Source organism: Echeneis naucrates, chromosome 10 (assembly GCF_900963305.1).
Source record: "Echeneis naucrates chromosome 10, fEcheNa1.1, whole genome shotgun sequence".
Classification (NCBI taxonomy): Eukaryota; Metazoa; Chordata; class Actinopteri; order Carangiformes; family Echeneidae; genus Echeneis; species Echeneis naucrates.
Window position 1 is genome coordinate 18,337,425 of NC_042520.1, and position 16,368 is coordinate 18,353,792.

General features: G+C 40.9%; 1 protein-coding gene across 1 annotated transcript; it reads left to right on the forward strand.

The window, feature by feature from the left end:
* Positions 1-565: 565 nt before the first annotated feature.
* rps6kal (ribosomal protein S6 kinase a, like) lies at positions 566-16,159 on the forward strand. The gene is made up of 22 exons (XM_029512100.1): positions 566-846; positions 3,421-3,480; positions 3,571-3,687; positions 3,774-3,855; positions 3,986-4,066; positions 4,438-4,517; positions 5,242-5,348; positions 6,282-6,319; positions 6,617-6,759; positions 6,882-6,952; positions 7,069-7,157; positions 7,390-7,454; positions 7,933-8,035; positions 8,209-8,333; positions 8,741-8,863; positions 10,033-10,122; positions 10,210-10,368; positions 10,450-10,611; positions 10,736-10,812; positions 11,098-11,215; positions 12,015-12,155; positions 14,901-16,159. Exons 1-22 carry the CDS (start codon positions 820-822, stop codon positions 15,024-15,026), a joined length of 2,184 nt encoding a protein of 727 aa, XP_029367960.1. The 5' UTR covers positions 566-819; the 3' UTR covers positions 15,027-16,159.
* The last annotated feature ends 209 nt before the right edge of the window (positions 16,160-16,368 follow it).

Genomic DNA, 16,368 nt, shown 5'->3' on the forward strand with positions numbered 1-16,368 from the left:
CGTATGAAGTTGTATTTTGAACAAGCCAGCAGACTGTGCACCATCTTGTAAATCAGTGGAACTTGTCTATACAAGGACATAATTCCATTTTCAATTTGGAAGTTCAATTAGTGACAAGCCTAAAGAAATGTACAATGTAGCCTATGTATTACCTCACCACACAAAGACTTAGTACTTGTGGGTGGGAGAGTTGCAGAGAAAGTGGATGAGCTTTAAGCCTCTTATTTCCACTTGGACTAGGGATGGACGGGCTTATGAAACCGTGGCTTTAAAACATTCAACTCACAGCAGTAAGATCAGAGGCTTAGATTTATGTGTGACCACAGGAGGAGTACGGTTCTGCTCCCATGGATTTACCTCTTCGTCTGCGACAATGGGCAAATGTGCCATCATCCGGATGCATGTGTGTCACTCAGCGTGTCATGCAACACGAACGCCACCATGTCCTGTCCGCTCCCTCCTCTCTATCTAGAGATCCGCTGCTTTGGTTTGGACTGGGGGGAAATCCTTAACTGAATTGCGTCATAAATACGTCAATAAACTCTCATTCACTGACGATCAGGTACCACGGTAGCCGCCATATTCGCATCTATGGCTGGATAGCGGTGCTCTCGGCGAGCGTGTGGTCCAGTCATCAGCATCAACTGCTCCCCGCACCGACCCCCCGACCCCGTCCGATCCCAGCCAGCAGCCGCACAGCTCGCGTCTGATCATCCACGCAGAGCGGCCGGACTTCCACGGAGGGGAAACCATGCAACGTGGAGCGGGGGTCTAGGTGGACTATGATGCCTCAGACTTAGAGAGGAATCCTGGCACAAGATGGAGGTAAACAGCGTTAGTAGTGAGGTGAGTTTGACGAATGTGTGTTTTTGCATATTAATTTGCGTGACGCCGTTTTTGGTGGGTGCTGTCCCGTTAAGTTAGCTCGACCTGCCGGGCTTCACACAGCTTCAATTCGCGTCACGACCTGCAGCGCACCGTGATGCATGCTAACACGCTAGCTAAAGCTAACAGCTGGTTAGGTGTTTATTTTTGTTGCACTGGCCGGCTCTATTCATTTGATAGCCGCCCGTCCGGGCTCCCTCCGCCGCTCAGTGTTCAGCAGAGCGGACGGTCTCTTTTTCAAGTGACCACCGACCTCCTCTCGGCTTTTGTTGCTGTTTACACTTCTCCACAGGAGTTTGCCTCATAGCTAGCTTAGCCTCTGTAGCATTAGCTCCGAGTTAGCCTGCTAGCTGACAGCTTGCTGGCTTGAAAGTTGGAGACAAGTTTCTTTTTTCTGCTGAACCTCCACTGTTGTGTTAACGAAGAGTTGGTAAGCGTCGTCTGAAAGACGACTCACATGTCTCTATAACAGGGTAATAATATATTCCAGTAACTCTGAAATAAATTCAGTTTGAATGCAGCTGGATTACATTTGGTCAGACGTCTTCACAGTCCTGGGCTGGCTTGTCACTGCACAAGTGACTTTATGGTGCAGTTATCAGCTACAACTTCGGTTTGTAAGCTATTTAGTAACTGAACATTTGATTAAAATTGTACCAGTATATTAACCAGAACAGTCAGGTAATACATATATATTACCAATGCCGTCGCACACAACAACATGGAGCTCTTACATATTCATTACATGCTAACTTAACCAGCTTCAGTCCTATTGTGAAACCAGAATTACCTTTTTAAACACATTTCTAAATTATGTATTATGATAACTGTGCGAAAGGTTCTCTTTGTATTTTCATGTTCAGATGTTTGTTTGTTTGTTTGTTTGTTTGTTTTTTCCTTTCTATCTGTTCAGTTTAGCCAAAGTGACATCCTAAACCTCTCCATCTCTGAGATTCTTTGCAATCTTTAACACCTACAGTCCAAACAGTGTCTCACTGCTGTGACTGTTTTTAAGCCAGCAGAGAGCTGTTGCAACATGCACTTCTGACCTGCTCCATTATTTGTTGATCCCAACTGCTGTAGTTCTGGAGATTTGTGCCCCAGGATTCCTCATCTCTCTCTCAATCGGTCGTCAGCCCATGTGAACGACATGGTAATGCAGCACAGTCAAGACTGTTGTGCTCTTATTACTCTTTTATTAAGTGTTTTTCTAATCACTCAGGCACTTCAATCACCCGTTCACTGGATGCTGCACATTTAAAAGCTGCCAAGATAACAGAAGCACAGAAGTAAACATCAAGCTTAGCCACTCAAAGTGGACATGTGGTAGTGCTGGCTGCTTAATCGTCTTTGTATACGTTTTTGATTCTGTTTAATGTATTATCAAAGTCTTCAAAGTCCAAGTCCAGCAATATATGTAGCATGTGAGATGATGATGTGTATGGCTGTCAGACATCTTTTCAGAAGGCTGAAAAAGGCTCGCCTGGTTATGCTGTAAGTGTAGGCTGCACTCCATTACAAGCTGTGATGAGCCACAGCAAAGGTGGGAGTGAAAATATATGTGTGAATTATGACACAAGCACTGCCCTGGCTTTGACTTGTAATAAGTGTTAATACTTCACAGATGCAAGGCTTAGATTTTGATAGTTTCCTGTGATATGTCTTACTTTGAGGTGTATATCTGACTGACTGATTTGAATGTTTATGTTCTTATTGTTATTTCATTACACTAAGATATTTCAAAGCGATTTCTTGGCCTCTGTTCTGTGGATGTACATGAGTGTATGTCGGTGGCTCCACCCACTGAGTGGGCCCTCGTAGCGCTATGACTCATCCCCCACTCTTCAGAGGCTTGATGGAATTCAACACACACACAAACACACTGGACTGAATACATCATGCAGGCTGAGCTTCAGCGCAGAAGTGAAACATGCAGACCCGGATAATGTTATAGTGGTCAGTTTAATTTTTTTGATATCCTTGACATTTCTCTGCTGACAAGGTCATCACATTGTGTGGCTATTTTAATAATGTTCCCGGATGTAACTCTGATCTGACAAGGCATGCCTGTCCTTTTAGCACCTTTCCAGCCACCTTTTAACTAGAATCCCTAAAAGAACCAGACTCTAGTTTGTCCTCAAGGGGCTGAATGCTGACAGCAGCCCGAGCAAACATCACCCCCCCACCCCCCCAGCGCCGGTCAGACATGTTGTTTTTGTCATGGCCATGGGGATTAAGCTAGAATGCTAATAATGAGGGGCTTTATATGGACCGGATGAGAGCTGGACAGCTGGAGGGGCTTTAAGTATGGACTCCATACTGTTTGACAACAAACAGAGCTTCAGTTGGAGAAGTGAAAGTCCACTGTTATTGCATGTGACTCATCGATTTCATCTGTTGAATCTTCCATCATAAATGTGGGCGTGCAGCAGCTGCAGTCATAGTCCTGCTCAGCTGAAAACAAGGATGAACAAGACTTGTGGAAGTCTTTACTGTTGCCGACTCCTCTGATGAAATTTGTGGGTTTGACTGCAGGTCAATGGACATCAGATCATGGACGAGCCCATGGAGGAGGGAGAATCTTTCTCACACTGTGTAAGTCATGATTGAGACCTTATGTGTCTACATTTGCATTTAGGTACCGCAGTGTTGCATGGTTGTCTCATACTATTGCTGTATGTGTAGGATGATGGGACATATAAGGAGATTCCCATCACCCACCATGTGAAAGAGGGCTGCGAGAAAGCTGATCCATCTCAGTTTGAACTGCTCAAAGTCCTCGGCCAGGGCTCTTTTGGCAAGGTGAGGAAACGTAGCAGACCACGCCAGTGTTTCCATCAATGCACTTGCAATCGTTTGTATCTGTCTGAAAATTCTCTCTTTCTCAGGTATTTCTTGTCAGGAAGATTGTGGGTCCAGATGCTGGTCAGTTATATGCAATGAAAGTTCTAAAAAAGGCATCTTTGAAAGGTGACACAACTTTTTGTCTTAATCTACATCTGCAAAAATCAAACATTGGCTGTTGAAGTCAGCAACAATGTTCGGTCCCCAGCAATGTATGCCTCTCTCATGCTGTCCCCTCACTGTTTTGTCTCGCTAGTCAGGGACAGAGTTCGCACTAAAATGGAAAGAGACATTTTAGTGGAAGTCAATCATCCCTTCATAGTGAAGTTGCACTACGGTAAGGGAAACATTTGTTTGTATTTAATATGCAGCCACTTGTATTTGCTGATGCTGATTTAGTGTCCATCAAGGTTGATCCACATGTGCACATTCATGTTCCTGTCACAAGCATTGTCATTTAGTCAGTTATATTTCACTAAACAGTTATTGAAGTGGACTAAAGCCCACATATTCTGCCTATTCACAAGGGACAAGATTTCCAACAAAGACATAAAAACAATTAAGCAATGGATCAAGATAATCTCAATTTTTATATTAGTATCAGTATTACAATTGTAAATGTCAGCAAGTGGTTGCTTTTTCAGGAGTTATATTAGAGTATAATTTTTAGCTTGTGGATAAATTATTTGTTTCCTTGTGTCTCCCCAGCCTTTCAAACAGAAGGGAAACTGTATTTAATACTGGACTTTCTCAGGGGAGGGGATGTATTCACTCGCTTATCCAAAGAGGTAAGCTGGCTTTCTGCTTCCTGGCATCTTATTACAATTAAGGTTTATTTTGATAATTTTCTGTCAGTTATTTCTTCATTCAGTAATAAATGTAGCTTACTCTGAAAATAATTAATGTCTTCTTATTTACTTTTTTCCCCCAAAAAATGTTAAACTTGAGAATCATAACTAACAATGGCTACAAATGGAACAGGTGCAATTTTTGCCTGCAAGAGTATTTAATTTACCTTCTAAGAATATAAAGAGTCAGTTGTCTCTCCTCTTCTCTGTTTGCCTTTTATTAAAATTTTTTACTTAAATTTATCATAGAATCATGAATGCCTCTTTGGGATCTTTATTCGCTTTTGGATCATCAGTTGCTTGTCAGTCAGAGGCTCAGATCAGCCCCTTTCAATTGCTTACAGGGAACTCAGACAATGTGTGATTGTTCTCCAGACAAACCTTGTGTTGAAAGCTTGTCTCAGAACCAAAGCGATAGCTGCTGGCAATGTCAAATCAACAACTTGCTGAATCATGTAACCTTTTTGATATGTTGATATTGTTACAATAATAATACTCTGTTTTCTCTGTTTTTGGTAACTGAAGCTTAATCCTGAAGTTGTGTGTTTTTTTGTTTTGTTTTGGGTTTTTTGTTTGTTTGTTTGTTTGTTTTGTTTTTTTAATTTGCTACTGAATTTCTCTCCTCTTCTGAGTTCAGAGAGTAAATGTGTCCAGTTCTTATCAGGTTATGTTTACAGAGGAAGATGTGAAATTCTACCTTGCAGAGCTGGCCCTGGCCCTCGACCATCTGCACAACCTGGGCATAGTTTACAGAGATCTCAAGCCAGAGAAGTATGAATCCTAGACCTCACCTCTACCTTTTGACCTTTCACACTCTCAGCCATATCTGTCATAAATGCAAAACACCACAGTGTCCTCCACTAACAACTTTAGGTAGAGCTTGTTGTTTTTCATACTGATGGTAACTAAAATCTAGAATTGAAAATGTTTTTCTGTAGAAAGTAATAATTGTCAAGACATTTATATTCACTCACCACCTTTACCACACTGACTAATAAAGCAATAGAAGGTTTTGATGAGTTGTGTGCTCTATGTGCAGTTTTCAGAGACCTAAAGGATAAAATTATAATGGTGGTACAGTATAAGAATTCTGCTGGAAGGCAATTTACAAATAACTTATACATGTTCAGAAAGGTTTGTAAGGCAATATCAAGATAAATTCCATTGTTTCTCAACTAAAAAAGAAAGACAAGACTTCTTTCTCAAGAAAATTAATTCAGAAAAAAATGTAATGACTCATTTCTGTAAATTACATAAATGTGAATGTCCAGTGTTGAAGTCAAAGCTACCTCCAACTTTTTCTGTTCTAAGGTCACACAGATCAGGGACTAAATGCCACCTTTTACACCTCGTTCATCTATGTGTACCTGCCAAGTCACATCCGCAGATAACGTAACTAAGCATGTAGACACAGTCATATCAGCCGGCACATTGTTCACATTGGTCCACCTAAATGAGTCCACGGCCGTTGACCTGATCTGCTCAGTGTGGCTGAACTGACTTCTCTGCACGGTTGATTCTCGTATTCAAAACTTCGAAACCTCCACAACTCTAGAGTAAGAGTTGCCAAAAAACTCTTAAACTTTCAAAGTGTTCAAATCTGAGTTTATTGAAGTGGAAAACAAAGAGATTATTTAAATACTTCCCCTGCAATATTGCCTGCTGTACTGTGTTAAGCTCAACAAAACCTCTTGTGTCTTTCAGCATCTTACTTGATGAAGCTGGACACATAAAGTTAACAGGTATGTAATTTAATCAACTACTATTAATTATTATAATTCACATACTAAGTGTTTACATATTTGTATGGTACCATTGAATAGTAATGTCTTGTAATTCATTTTATAAAATGAAATTTGTATTTTTGACAATGAATAATAGATTTATGGTTGACTTTCCTGAGTAGCTTTTATATGCGTGTTTTAAATTAATAATTGTGCTAGTCAGTGTAATCACTGGATGAGTTTAACTGTTCCCTCATTATTGTTCACCGTGTATCTCACCACATTGTTTTGCACTGCCATTGACTGCTGCTGAAGACTTTGGCTTGAGTAAAGAGTCAGTAGATGCTGATAAGAAGGCGTATTCCTTCTGTGGTACGGTGGAGTATATGGCCCCTGAGGTGGTCAACAGGAGAGGACACACACAGAGTGCGGACTGGTGGTCTCTGGGAGTACTAATGGTATTCAAGTTCAAGCAAATTTACAGATAACGCTTCATAATTTTCTCTTTAACATCAATATGAACCAATTAGAGATCATGTCACGTTGCTACAAGTTCTTTTCTTTCACTGGGCATTAACAGTTTGAGATGCTAACGGGGACATTACCATTCCAAGGGAAAGACCGCAATGAGACCATGAACATGATTCTCAAGTGAGTGATTGTGTACTAAGTGATGAAACCGCTCAAAGTCTTAAAGGTCCTCACATGTACATGAAATGATGATTCCTATTATCCACATTTGCCTCTTGCTCTTTTCTTCCTCTCAGAGCTAAGTTGGGAATGCCCCAGTTCCTCAGTTTGGAAGCCCAGAGTTTGCTGAGAATGCTTTTTAAACGTAACCCTGCAAACAGACTAGGTAGGTAAGGTGCATACCGCTGGTTGTGTGTGTGTACTTGTTGAAATAAAAGAAAAGCAACTGATCCTAACATAGCAACACTTACTCAGCTTGAGCTTGTTAACATGTTGGCATCCACTTAAATCACATGCTGAACACCACAGAGAGGTGAATGTGTGAATGTGTTGATCCTTTGACAACAATGAAAACAAATGCGCCAGGTTAACTCAACCGGAGTGATCTGTGTCTACAGGGGCCGGGCCTGATGGAGTGGAAGAGATCAAACGCCACGCTTTCTTTTCCACCATCGACTGGAATGTAAGCACACACGCACACGCACACACACACACACACACCTCCCTCTCATGTCTTACAAACCCACACATACACGTATATGCAATTCTCTCAGCCACTGTGGAGGATTCACACCTAGCAAACGGTTGGCTTTATGACTACTGGCCATCAGTCTTGGCCATGCCAGCAATGTGTGTGTTTGTGTGTATGTATGCATGTGTGTGTGTCTGGGCAGAGGGCCAGCTCTCACTGTGTGTGAACTAATAGCCCTGTGTGAGTGTTTAAGAGCCAGCATGATGCTATTGGCTGGACTGAGCTGTAGGGGGATTGGATGGGGTTAATCTGGGAGAGGTCTTGGCTTCTCTTCCATACAAGTTCACACACTACAAAAAACCTGTGGTGGAGTTTATTTTTTAATACATAAGTGTGTTTTCTGTGTGTGTGTGTGTGTGTGTGTTTGTGTGCGTGTGTCTGTGTATGCGTTTGTGCAAATTTTCCTCAGAAATTGTACAGGAGAGAGCTCCAGCCCCCATTCAAGCCTGCAGCAGGAAAACCAGATGACACGTTCTGTTTTGACCCCGAGTTCACTGCTAAAACACCGAAAGGTAAATCAACACCTACACACACACACACGTTCTGTTCACATGCTTTTCAGCTTAGAAACAACGGCCGCTCCTGCAACCATGGAAACTGCAACTGAGCCCTGACTACAAGTCCAAAAATTTTGTGGGTGTTTGTTTGTTCATCAGTCTATTATGAATTACCTTTGTATATTTAGACTCCCCAGGTATCCCGCCCAGTGCTAACGCCCACCAGCTCTTCAAAGGCTTCAGCTTTGTCGCACCAACCCCTATGGATGAGAACAAGAGCTCTCCACTGCTCAGCATACTTCCTATAGTTCAGGTGAACATGCATTATTGACAATTTGTACGTGTCCTCAATCATGGTTAAAAAGGTTAATTATTACCACGTTAACTCATGTATGCTTGGGTCTCAATTTTTATTTATTTTTCTTCTTCAGTTTTTACATATTCTGAAAGTGACAGAAAAATCAGCTTATTTCCAAAACAGTTGCCATAGTTCTGCCAGTTTGTCTTAGAAAATCCTACTGCTTCGTTTTGGATTTGACTTGTTGAAAGGGAGTAGCACTGTAACACTGATCTTATTGCTCTGTGGACCAATCAAAGGGTTGCCATGGTAATTATGTGAAGATAATTTTGCAACAAAGTTGGGGAGAAGGACAAAGGCATCTGGCTTTAAAAGATCATGTTTAGATGTAAAAGTAACAGTCCAAATCTCATTTTTTGCAGATGCATGGGGGCTCGGCCAAGTTCTCTGATCTGTACGAGCTGCAGGAGGACATAGGGGTTGGCTCTTACTCTATTTGTAAACGCTGTGTACACCGAGTCTCTGCCGTGGACTATGCTGTGAAGGTAGCTGAAGGCAAACAATAGTTGTTACTGGTTTATTTGATTTTGATGGTGAAATATAACACAACATAATTTTATTCATGACCTCTGATGCCTTGTATCAAAGCATCAATAACTAAGTTATTCCAGCTGGTGTGTGTGTGTGTGTGTGTGTGTGTGTGTCTTTCTGAGCACTCACCTAGAATAGCCTACTTTACATACAGTTCCGTGCAGTTGCACCCTTTTGCACCAAGTAAAAGTGTAAATTAAAATTATTATTAAAACTATATTATTAGAGTCACAGCCAGTTGTTGTTCAATCATACAATGACTGTTGATGGGGACACTGAATATAAGTCAAACTATTAATTAATTAAAAAACTCTGATATGACTTGAATTGCAGTGGGGCAAGTACACTGCTGCCCTACACGTTAAACTTGTAATAATTACACACATAATGTGCAGTATAAATGTCAGATCAAAAATAATAATTGCATCCAAGCCCAGTGTGTTGTATTTTTTTTTTTTTTTTTTTTTAACTGCCTTGTTGAAATGAAAACTGTAAGATAGAGGTGTCTCAGTTCTCCAAATCCTTGATTTAATTAAAATTTCAATTATGAGGTCACAATTTGATGAAATTGTCAATATTTCTTCTCTTTGGTCTTTTTAGCTCAGATGGCTATGCTGTTTTTGGATAAGTACAGTCTAGAATCATTGGTTTTATGTCACGATAACTCATTATATTTTTAAAATTAGACTGGATTAGATGGTCTGCATGGTGTCATGAATGATATAATCTCCATGAGTTGCAGTTTAGCAGAATAAGGGTTCATGATCAAATTGAATACATTTTTTTAACAATGTAATGTAACAATACTTTGTTTCACCAGTAAACTGGAAACGTACTATAATCTAAAGAACTGTTTGGTGATAACATCAAGGCAACACCTTGGTGGGTTTTTTTGGATTGAACTGCTAGAAATCAGGTGCTGATGTTGAATGTGATTAGTGATACCAAAGCACCAGGAGAGGGCAGTACAAGAGAAAAGAACCTTGCTCAAAAGTTTTTTGGGGCAATGATTCTGTGTTTTGTTTTGTTTTGTTTTGTTTTTTTTCTTTTAATGTCTGACGTAGTTCAGACTTGGTAAATATACAGTAAAATGAACATTAATCTATGTTTCTACTGACCACAGATTATAGACAAAAGTAAGAGGGACCCCTCTGAAGAGATCGAAATCCTGATGCGATATGGACAGCACCCGAACATCATCACGCTGAAAGATGTCAGTAACATTTGTGTGAGCATCCAAAGCAAAAGGTTTTTGAAGAGTGTGCCACCTACTGATAGGTTGTCTGTCTGTGTGTGTCAGGTATATGATGAGGGCAGGTATGTTTACCTGGTGACAGAGCTGATGAAGGGGGGAGAGCTGCTGGATAAGATCCTCAGGCAAAAGTTTTTCTCTGAGAGAGAGGCTAGTGCTGTGCTCTACACCATCACCAAGACTGTTGACTACCTCCATTGCCAAGGGGTGAGGAAACGTGTGCACATGTAAGGCACAGGTGGAATTCAGAGCCGGCTTGTCTTAATAATTCTGTGTCCTTCACCACAGGTGGTACACCGAGACCTGAAGCCCAGTAACATCCTGTATATGGACGACTCTGGGAATCCGGACTCTATCAGGATTTGTGATTTTGGTTTTGCCAAGCAGCTTCGAGGGGGCAACGGCCTCCTCCTCACACCCTGTTACACTGCCAACTTTGTGGCACCAGAGGTGGGTGAGGAAAATCAAACAAAAATAAAAAAACAGCATGCAATTTCAATATATGGAAAAGATGTGTAATGGCAGAGGGGATGAGTCCCTGATGGTCCATCTGTGTTTGTTTGTGTGTGCCTAGGTACTAATGCGTCAAGGTTATGATGCAGCCTGTGATATATGGAGTCTTGGAGTTTTACTGTATACAATGCTGGCAGGGTAAGACTAAGAATTCGGGAGCAGCTGCTGGGCAATTTGGTTGAAATGTGGGTGGGGATGATTAATCATGATGTGTCCAAAGAGCTCAGTCACTCATGTCTTATAACAATGAAGCTCAAAACAAGAGTCATGCATAAGTGCTCTGTTCTTGTACTTCTCTTGTGTTACTATAGATATTTAGTATGCAAAGACTGGATTTTGGAGGAAACACCCCCCCTCCACAATTTGGATGCATACAGAAGCATTATTGTGTTCCTGTAAGCTGTCATTTTACCTCCCTGTCAGGTACACGCCGTTTGCTAATGGGCCAAATGACACACCAGAAGAGATTCTTCTCCGAATAGGTTCTGGAAAGTTCTCTTTGACAGGCGGCAACTGGGATTCTGTATCAGACACCTCAAAGGTACACAGCGGCAATGTAGCCTCACGCTTTGAAACAACAACAAAAGTCTAATGCTTATTGATTTTCTTTCTTTTAGTTTTGATGTCTGAAAAGAACTAAGAACTTCTTCAGCACCTCTGAACAACAAAGAAAACCTTTTTTCTACCTTCTTACTTTTTAATGAGTTTATTTATCAATGAAGAATCAGCCCTGTCTATGGTACTACGTGAAAGCAATATTGTGTTTATTTGATTTGGGGTTGTGCTTGCTACTTATTTATCAGCTGCCAGTTTAGAGAAACAGCAGGAGCACAGAGAGGTGGAGTGATGAGCTGCTGTGCCCTGGGACAGGAACAAAACCTTATTCAGCCACTTAAAAACATGCCCAAAGAAAAAACCATTCAACATTTGATTTTTGCAGTCTATTGGCCCTTTCTTTTGGAAATAGTTTAACTGTTGAACCACTTTTTTGGTGTGCACAAGTGCGTCTACACTGACTGTGGATGCACGATGTGCACAGATAAGCCGTTTTTTTTTTTTTGTTAATTTGTTTTTTTTCTCTCTCTCTCTCAGCCTTTCTCATATGAGTCAACTTCTTTGTGGATGCTCAATGATTTGAATCTATTGTAGTTAATAGGTGCATAAAACCACTAGGGATCTAAAAATATCAAAAACTCACAATATGATATTCATCAAGATATTTTGGGGTTGAAGAAAAATGAAAAAAATCTTTTTACTTTTTGATTAAATAGCAACTCAAATCTTTATAGTAAATCATCTGGTTATGACTGATGAATGCATGTTTTTTTTATATTGTCCAGGACCTGCTGTCTCATATGCTTCATGTGGACCCTCACCAGCGATACACAGCAGAGCAGGTTCTAAAGCATTCCTGGATCACCTGCCGAGATGCACTCCCACACTTCCAGCTCACACGCCATGATGCACCGCACCTCGTCAAGGTGAGCATACGTCCTGCTAGCCAGCAGATATGGATGAATGCAGAACAACATGCAAGCCACACTCCCTTTCCATTCTATGTAAGCAAGGTGCTTAAGAGACAAGTGAGGTTGCCCTGTGAACATGAAAGCCAAGAATACAATTTTCCCAGAACCATTAGCGCACACCAGCATTGCCATATTATGCACGACAGTAGTGCTAACAGTCCGTTAGCCAGCTTTAGCAGCATTTGCTGAAATAATTCTTATTCTTGGTTTATCCACATCCCACTAGTGTTCACCTGCCAACCAAGATTTGAGTCACTTCTGTTGGCCTGTGCTCTGCTTTCGTCTCTCCTTGTTGAAGCCTGTTCAGAGGAAAAAGTGTTTTTTGTCAATGCAAGAAATTCTAGGAATTCATTTTCATCCGAGCAGCACGTACTGCTCTGCAAGTGTGTCCACCTCTGATCTTAACTATTACTCTGCAAATGTAATACAGCTGAGGTGTCTATTTTCTGTCTCATCTTGCCTCTTGGGTCAGATTCCCTAAAGTTTAAGTGTTTCAAGTACTGCAAACACTGTTACGAAGCAACTGATAAGAAAACGGACATTGCATTGTTGACATTTTTAATAAATCATTTTTGAGAGGTTTGTTTTTGATTGATTCAATTTATTTTGTATTCTGATGTAATTTTTAGGAAAGAAAAGAGTAGAATACAAAACATGACATAAAAACCCTAAACCTGACGCAGATCTCTTGCCGAAATAAAAATTCTGTAAATGCCACAAATGGCGAACATAAAGCTCTAAGAAAAAAACCAACACAAAGAAGCAATTACATTCATTCGTTCATTGTTGTCATGGCTAGCAGCTGTTTTTCAGCTAAGTGTAGTTCTGCATGTTAACGCCGTAGCAGTTTTTGTTGTTCCTCATTCTGTTCTATTCACCTGATCAGAACTGAGCGTAGGTGATCAGGCTCCTGTTTAGACCGGGCCATGTATAGTATGTGTTTTAGAGCTGTTATCTGCTTGCAGGTGTGTTAGTACACATGCAGATCACTTATGATGAAGAGTTAAAACTTTCATTTCACCGAGCCTTCTCCCAGACAGTTACTCTGAGCCCCCTCCAGAGAAAGGTTGTCAGGGCCATTGATGTTCACTTCAGTTTATCTCTGTAAGCAGCAGTTGTGTACAGAGGCACTTTCAAACTGGTGGACCCTTCAGAGTTGCACAGAGAGGGGTAACCCCCTGATGTGAGAACAGAGATAGAAGCCGAATCAGCCTCTATTTCTGATCTTGCTCTTTCACACACAGCCCAAAGCTGGTCTTCAAAGGTGAAGGTGGAAACAGAGATCAACAGTAAATTGGAAGTTTCAGTTTATGGCTCCCCACCTAAATAAAAGCTTCAAATCATTATTTTAGCCATGTTTGCCTGTCTTGCTTACCAGTGTATCCATGTTGTGTGTACTTCACCCACAATTATTTCTGAAGTCTGGCAGAAAAAGTAAGGTCACTGTCACGTCCATGGAATAATTTTAATGCCTGTGGTGTGGCATCGCACAATATCTAAGGATAGTAACACAAGTAAAAGATGAGCCTGCTCAGGAACAGTATTCAGCTCTGATGGCCAAAGTAAAATTTCTTAAGGGATTTCCAGTGTCATTAATCTCTTCTTGGACAGTTCAGTGGTTAAATTAAAATTTACCTTCATATTAGCACCACAATGACCATAGATGGTTTTCCACCTTTCAGTCCCATTTTTAGTGCTGATGAGAGTCGACTCACTCTTAGTCATGAACACCTCTGCTGTCAGCAGTCTATTCCTGCTGCTCTTGTCTCATTCAAGGCCTGACAAATAGGCTATACTGAAGTGTCCCTCTGGACACTGCTGCTGTTAGCAGGGGTTATTTGTGAACATGTGACTTCTTTGTTAACTTGAACAAGTCTCACTCTGGAGCAATATGGCACCTTCCTTCCAAGACTTCTGCTAAGTCAAGCATGAATCTTTGATTTTTGTTTTTTAGTTTAGTTTCAGTTTTTTTTTTTTTTTTTAAAGACACCTATTAATTTCTTTAAGGCTGTAACGCTAAAGAGATGACAGGAAATGAGAGGATAGAGATGTTGTGATTACAGGAGCTAACCCTAACCCAACTCCACTCCACAAGGACGTCTCAAAAGCAAGTATCTTATTAACCATAACTGAACCACTTTGAACTTGACAGTCTGCACTGTTGCCTCTAGTTGTTGCTTGGATGTTTGATTATATAAGAGGTGTTTCTACTTTAAGTTGTATGTGCATTTTTTCCAAGCTGTTCTCTGTGATGATTCTTAATGCTATTTTAAAATAATGATGGATTTAATCTCGGGATAAGTTGGCAGCTGTAGCGTAAACAGATATTTTAATAGTGTTGAATGAGCTGGACAGTGAAGGAATTCACCCAGGATCTGTTAAACCCATCAAGTGAATGATCGATCAACGGAAAACTGCAGCTACTCTGATGATGATTCTTAAATAGACCACATCCGCCTGTGGTCGGAGGGGAAGCTCTCCAGTGTGCCATTACATCTTTGACTGCACTCACATCTGTACATACTGTAGAGCTGCCTCTCTGACTGGATGAGCTGAGATGGATGTTAATGCTGTACTAGGTCTGATCTTGGGCCATCAATAGATCTGCCTCCTCCTGTAATGGCGTTAGATTGTGGTGTTATAGACCTGCATGTGTTTTAAAAGGTAAATCCATGTGTTTGTGTTGTCTTAAATCTCTAGGGAGCAATGGCGGCTACCTACTCAGCACTGAGCCAGAAGACAAGTCAGCCAGTGTTGGAGCCTGTGGCAGCGTCCAGTCTAGCGCAAAGACGCAGCATGAAGAAACTCACATCAACAGACATGTAGACAGCCCCGCAAACACACACACACACATACATACACTAATACACACACACACACGCCCTGCAGTTTTGACCTCAGTTGAACTCATACACAAACACACACACATAGTCCGAAGTCCTGGCCAGTCTGACCTACTGTCTCCCTTTTTAACCTATTTATTTGACACACCCAACATATGTACTCACGGCCATCACACATGCACACGCACACTGGATGAGATTGCAGATGTGAAGACGTCAGCTGACGAAGAAGAAGAGGGGAAACTCACATATCTGTTACTGCTGGGGAGACAGACTTGTATTTATTTCCACAGCTTTCATATGCACTTGCCCTCCTCGCCTTTCATTCTTTCTTCCTCGTGTGAGGAAGAAATGCACCAGCTGATGTTCTCCTTCACTGTGATTGGCTGATTCAAAGCTGCTTCGTTAAACTGTGCCCCCCCCACTGCTCTTCATCTGCACTCTGCCATCCGTCTCCTCAGTTCTCTCTTGTTTCCTCCTTTGCTTTCGCTCTGTTAACTTTTTTGCTTCAAAGTGAAGTTACGGTTTATGTGTGAGAGAGTTGGCACAATGATATTGACTGAGGGACATTGTAGGACTGCGTATTCTCTTAGATTAAAAAGTTGGGATCCTGCTTGTGGCAGATTAAAACATCCCTCAGAATCAGTATCATTTGCACAGCACTTTTGGTAACATAAATGCATGTGTGGGCATAACCTGTATTTTTTTTCCCTCAAAATTCACCGTCTGACTCATGTTACTTTGTGATGCTAACAGCGTATCAAAAGCGGTAAAATAAGCTGCAGAGGGACAAAAAATGTCTAGAGTTCGAAGGTTAAACAATGTGGTAACGATAACATAAATTCTAGTTTGCAAAAAATATATATAATGAAGATGATGAAGATGAAGAGCATGTGGGGGAGCTGTGGGGATTTCTCTGGGGGGGACGGGACGCACCCCGTCAAACCAGAGAGGCTGAATATAACAAAAAAAAAAAAAAAAAATTTCCATGGATATCTCTTCAAAAAGACATTGTGGAAATTGTATGATATTGTATTTATTTCATTTGATTTTTAAGATTCTATTTTTCTTTCAAGTTCTGTATATATTGACATTAAAGATCATTATTGACATGCATCTATGGCCTCAGCTGGTCTGTTCTGTCAGAAATACAGCTGGAGACTTCTGTCAGTCATACATTATGAACTGGAAATGCAAATTTCAGGTGGCAGCTCAAACATCTCACCTTCACAGGATAATTAGAACTTCTGTTATTGTTTAATTTTCTGAGAGTTAAAAAGTTTGAAAAGTTTATGTGTGAGTGTGGAGATGCCAAAAGCAAATAA

Bases quoted from the DNA above. Each gene is read 5' to 3' on its own strand.
- rps6kal (XM_029512100.1), top strand. From the start codon at position 820: ATGGAGGTAAACAGCGTTAGTAGTGAG. The intron at 6,760-6,881 runs GTATTCAAGTTC...GGGCATTAACAG, and splicing joins GGTCTCTGGGAGTACTAATG to TTTGAGATGCTAACGGGGAC. The intron at 6,953-7,068 runs GTGAGTGATTGT...TCTTCCTCTCAG, and splicing joins ACCATGAACATGATTCTCAA to AGCTAAGTTGGGAATGCCCC.